The 5,000-nt window shown below is 36.1% G+C and overlaps 1 protein-coding gene across 1 annotated transcript in view; it reads left to right on the forward strand.

Annotated features, from left to right (window-relative positions):
• Positions 1-5,000, forward strand: part of LOC144976536 (uncharacterized) — a 109,189-nt gene that overhangs the window by 10,551 nt on the left and 93,638 nt on the right. Inside the window, 4 exon segments of the mRNA XM_078920831.1 lie at positions 3,016-3,110; positions 3,502-3,650; positions 4,022-4,060; positions 4,999-5,000. The exon segment at positions 4,999-5,000 is cut by the window's right edge and continues 124 nt beyond it. Of these exon segments, the coding sequence (XP_078776957.1) occupies positions 3,016-3,110; positions 3,502-3,650; positions 4,022-4,060; positions 4,999-5,000 (285 nt within the window).

The raw sequence follows: 5,000 nt of genomic DNA on the forward strand, positions 1-5,000 counted from the left end.
TCCAGGGTTGGCTCCTGCTTCCAGGATTTTCTGGACTTCACAACAGTGTGTTGTAGTTATGGGCTGACAAGAAGGTTCTGGTGTCGGCGATGACTGACGTCAGGGGTTTACAACTAAGCAAGGACTGGGAGGCAGGGATTCGGCACGGACTGGGTGCTTCAAGGACAAGGACCTTCAATTAAGAATTTAAGCAAAAAGGTCTTAGATCCAATCTAGTTTGTCTTTCGCCACCGGATCGTCCTTGAGCGACTCATCATAATAGCTTGTATTTGCCGACAAAGGCAAGGAGAAGCAGTAACTCCATAATAATGGTTAGTTATTGCATTTGTATCAAACTTCAAATGAAAGTTTGAACTATCTTACATGATGAAAATTTAACAGGAATGTGTCCCTTATATTTTATAATTTATTTATTTTTATTAAATATAATTGTGAATATTATGATGTGTTGCCGGGGATTGGCGGTAGAGTACAGACATCATGCAATATACATATTCAATATAAATGAAATAATAGCATAGATCATAGACAAATGTTAATTATAGTATAATATACATATAGATATAGGTTTGTACAAGTATTTCAACTTACGAACGTCCATAGAATAGAGTACAATTAAAATATACACAAATTATAATAGTAATGGTAGATTAAGCATGGAATTCACAGTAATATCTCGTTCCACTTTGAATGTTAACCAATAATTAATTTTACCTTCAACCAAGAGAAGAAAAACTTTTACAAGTTTGAAATTGGAGGGATAGTTCTTCTTTCTTGGGATTCTTAGCGTGTGTGTGATTCAATTCAGAGATGAATTTGGTTTTGTAAAGTAAAGGGGACGCCATGGAATTATGGATAACCAATCAGAAAGAATGTTCCTATTTAGATAGCCAATGATATCCAGATGCTTTGATTAAAACTGGTAAGAAAGAATTAACGGAGACTAGAATATTGATTGCAATTGTAGCTACTCTTGAACGAGACGAGAACCTCAGGGCATATGCACGTTAAAGTCTTGTTTGGAAAGGGTAATTAGCAGGAGATATGCATACAATGGGCAGACAATTTGAACAGGTGAATAAACCCCAAGCAGAGAGTGAGCAGTAGGATTTAGCGTCCCGTTATACAATGGGAAGGTTTCCTACATAATGACCAAATCCAGCTAGCAAAATTTAGAGCTGTATTGGAGAAAAGTCTTTCCATGTTTTGAGTGTTTTATCTCGAGGTGTTAATTTCCCATGGCAAATATATATTGTCCACTAAATTTGAAGTGGGTTTGAATGAGACGCTGACGAATGATAAAGGAATCACGTAGTGAAAGAAAATCGTTCGTCACAATAATGAATACTATGTTGAGCCGGATATAAAATCTTTTAAATATTTTCTAAGGCAGTAGCTGCATGCCTACGTGTCATCACATCACACTCATTGATGTATGTAAAGTGATAAAACATTCATTCTATAGCCATATGATACTTAGAGTGATGAGGAAATGTCTGAATTAGGAAGCGCAATCCTATCGCTGAAGAGGCAAAATGCAATGACATTTAACCCTCTCCTTACCACCCCTAGGAAAATCGTCACATTCGTTACGATGCAACAGTCAATTTTCTCATTCTGATTTCTCTTGTACATCACAAAATTTAAAGAAATGCTTTGATATCAGCTGTATCTAGATTCTAAACACCGTGCTGTAGAGCTCACTTATTACTTTTTTTTTTTTTGTTTGAGTAAGAAAATTCTATTCTTGCGTTGGGTTGGAGTGAATTTTCGGGGGGGGGGGGATTCTAAAAATAGCTGGTAAGGACGGAGTTAAATGCAATTTACTAGACAAATATAAGTCACATGCCTGTTTTAATGGCATCTCTTTACAGTTTTGTCTCCTTCAGCCAATAGTGAAATCTTATTTCTCATTCTTTTCATTATGATGCGTAGGTCTTACAGATACCAGAAACGATAGTACCGCCTTACTTTTCAAGACCATCAGCAAATGCAAAAAGTATCAGCCGCTCCCAAATCGGCCTGATCAGCCACAGCAGACGCTGCCATTTGACCAGAGACTGACTTTCCAAGGCACAAAAACTCCATTGTCCTCCGAGATAGACGGATGCCAAGTTAATTAAGTTAGAATTAACTTTGAAGTGGGTCAAACCATTTCTTACCTTGTGAATAGATAGTATGCACTTGGCTTAGAAGTTCACAACATTGTCATCCGGAAGTATAACGGACCAACACACAAAACTATGTGTAACCATGAACTTTTATAAACTGGTTAATACAGTCCAGTGAGAATTACTCATAAACGCGGATGGCAAAAACAATAACAAAGACCCGATTGACGTCAACTTCATTCTATCTATATCCATCGGGTCGACACGAGACAATCACACGTATCTGTCATGTACACAAATGGTTCTTGTTGATTTGTGTGTGGTCTTCTCACCAAATCAAAATTTAAATACAGTGACTTCAATTTTAAATAAAAACTATTGGATGAATTAATTTAACTACATGTTTGAGTCACATGATTAATCACATGGGTCCAGTCATTTGAAAATGGTACTCCATTGCTTATCGTTTTCTATGTGCTGTTCATTCATAGAAATAATCAAGCTTTTCTGAAATAATATTGTTTCCATGTGAATTGTTTTCAAAATAGCTTTCACTCTTTCAGACGTGTAACTAAGTGGCAACATCGGTGACAGCTGCTCTTCCTAGAAATGCCATTGCTAAATGTACCCCCCCCCCCCCCCCTCCCCTCACAAACGCGAAACAAATATTGATGGTCTGTGTTTAAGTACAATACTCACCCGTTCTCTCCGCTAAGCCAATCACAACGTACAAAACTGGAACCTAATTTAACGCTTATAGTCTGTTAGAGAGAAGTTATTGAGAGTTGTTGGCGATGACGTCAACTTCATTCATTCTGTTAAAGAATAAATTATGTTGATCCCAGACGGTAGTAACTCTTTTGTTTTGCAATTCTAATCATTGTTTTAATTCAATCCCAATCAGGTCCCTCATATCGCCATTGTCATCACAGACGGCCAAAGCACCGATGATATCAGCACAGTTATTGCCGCCGATAGGGCTCGAGCACGAGGAGTAAGGTAATCTTCGTCGTCGTCGTCGTCGTCGTCGTCGTCATCATCATCATCATCATCACCATCATCATTATCATCATCATCACCATCATCACCATCATCTTCTTCTTCTTCTTCTTCTTCTTCTTCTTCTTCTTCTTCTTCTTCTTCTTCTTCTTCTTCTTCTTCTTCTTCTTCTTCTTCTTCTCATTCTCCTTGCCTTCTTCTTCTTCTGAAAAATCGAGTGATTGGATAACACGGGTCAGACAAGAACTGAGCCGAAAACAGGGAGGTGTAAAGACTTATGGTAGGAGAAACATGCTTTTTTTCTTTCTTTTCTCTTTATACTACAAAAGTGACTTACTAATCAAAACCACGTGACTTTGCTTATTAATTGCCTTCTCTCCTTATCTACCAGCCTTCTGTCCGTGGGAGTTGGTCAAAATATTGACCTCACTGACCTCCAGGACATTGCAAACGACCCAGACCAAGGCCACGTCTTCCAATCCCCAAGTTACAAAAATCTCAAAGGATTATCCAAACAGATTCTAGACGCCGCTTGCAACTGTGAGTGATTTTTTAAAAAAAATCTCTCTCTCTCTCTCTCTCTCTCTCTCTCTCTCTCTCTCTCTCTCTCTCTCTCTCTCTCTCTCTCTCTCTCTCTCTCTCTCTCTCCCTATCTCTGGTATTCAATAAAAGGTCTCTATTGTCATCCAACAAACACATCAAATGAGTTTTGATTGTTAGAACAAGTCCTTTCAACACAATAATAATATTGTTAATGAAACCTCGACTATTCCATCGCTTCGACGACGACGAGGACCTCCTTCACCACCACCACCACCACCGTCACCACTAATTCATCCTCCCCCACTTTCTCCTTCTCCTCCTCTTCCGTTTGAATCAGATATTTACATTCTATAATATTTGATTCACAGTTACTGCAATTGCCACTGCCCCTCCAACATTGCCACCAGGTAAGCATAAAATTGTTATCTTTCAAGGTCACATGAAACGGTTGTGTATCGTATCAGATACTATTATTTTAAACATGAACTTATCATTTTTGCTGTGTCACATTCCAAACAAAGAGCTTTCTTCTTCAAGACGATAATAATAATAATAATAATAATAATAATAATAATAAAATAATAATAATAAATAATAATAATAATAATAATAATAATAAAAATAAAATATAATAATAATAATAATATAATAATAATAATAATAATAATAATAATAATAATAATAATAATAATAATAATAATAATATAATAATATAATAATAATAATAATAATAATAATAATAATAATAATAATAATAATAATAATAATAGTAATAATAATAATAATTAGAATAATAATATTTAAATACGGTCCAGTCTCGAGTTTATGCCTTGAGGTGACAGGGTGTTAAGTTGAAGTATCTGTTCTGCCTCTCTCTAATTTCTATGTTGTTTAGTTGTGTGGTAGAACTGAAGGACGGTGTTTTGGATGTCGTACTTCCTTACAACGGGGCATTCTATTTCCTGTCCCATCATTGTTTTTGTTTATTCACCTTAACTACGCCATTCACACTTATCTCATTCGTCCTTAGTGTTTCAGTCATCGTATTTTGTTGGTAATGGGGAGATCCGAAACGTCTACAGTATCTGTCTTCGTCCTTTAAATTGAAGCTTACAATTCTAAACTTATCTTTATTTTTTCAACAAAGCACACAAATTTAACTTACATTTCATATTATGGACAAAAGATTTACTTATCACCAATTAGTTCATTCTGACATAACACCAAGTTGAGACGTTGGGTGACATATTTATTGCATCTGTAGTTTTGCCAGCCAGACCAAGTGAGTGTTTGGATTACTCTAGAACTAGATAAATACGTTTTGACACATTTCCTGTTTTTCCAGGA

This window comes from Berghia stephanieae, chromosome 7, assembly GCF_034508935.2.
Source record: "Berghia stephanieae isolate SIO BIC M18660-M18661 chromosome 7, UCSD_Bste_1.3, whole genome shotgun sequence".
Lineage (NCBI taxonomy): Eukaryota > Metazoa > Mollusca > Gastropoda > Nudibranchia > Aeolidiidae > Berghia > Berghia stephanieae.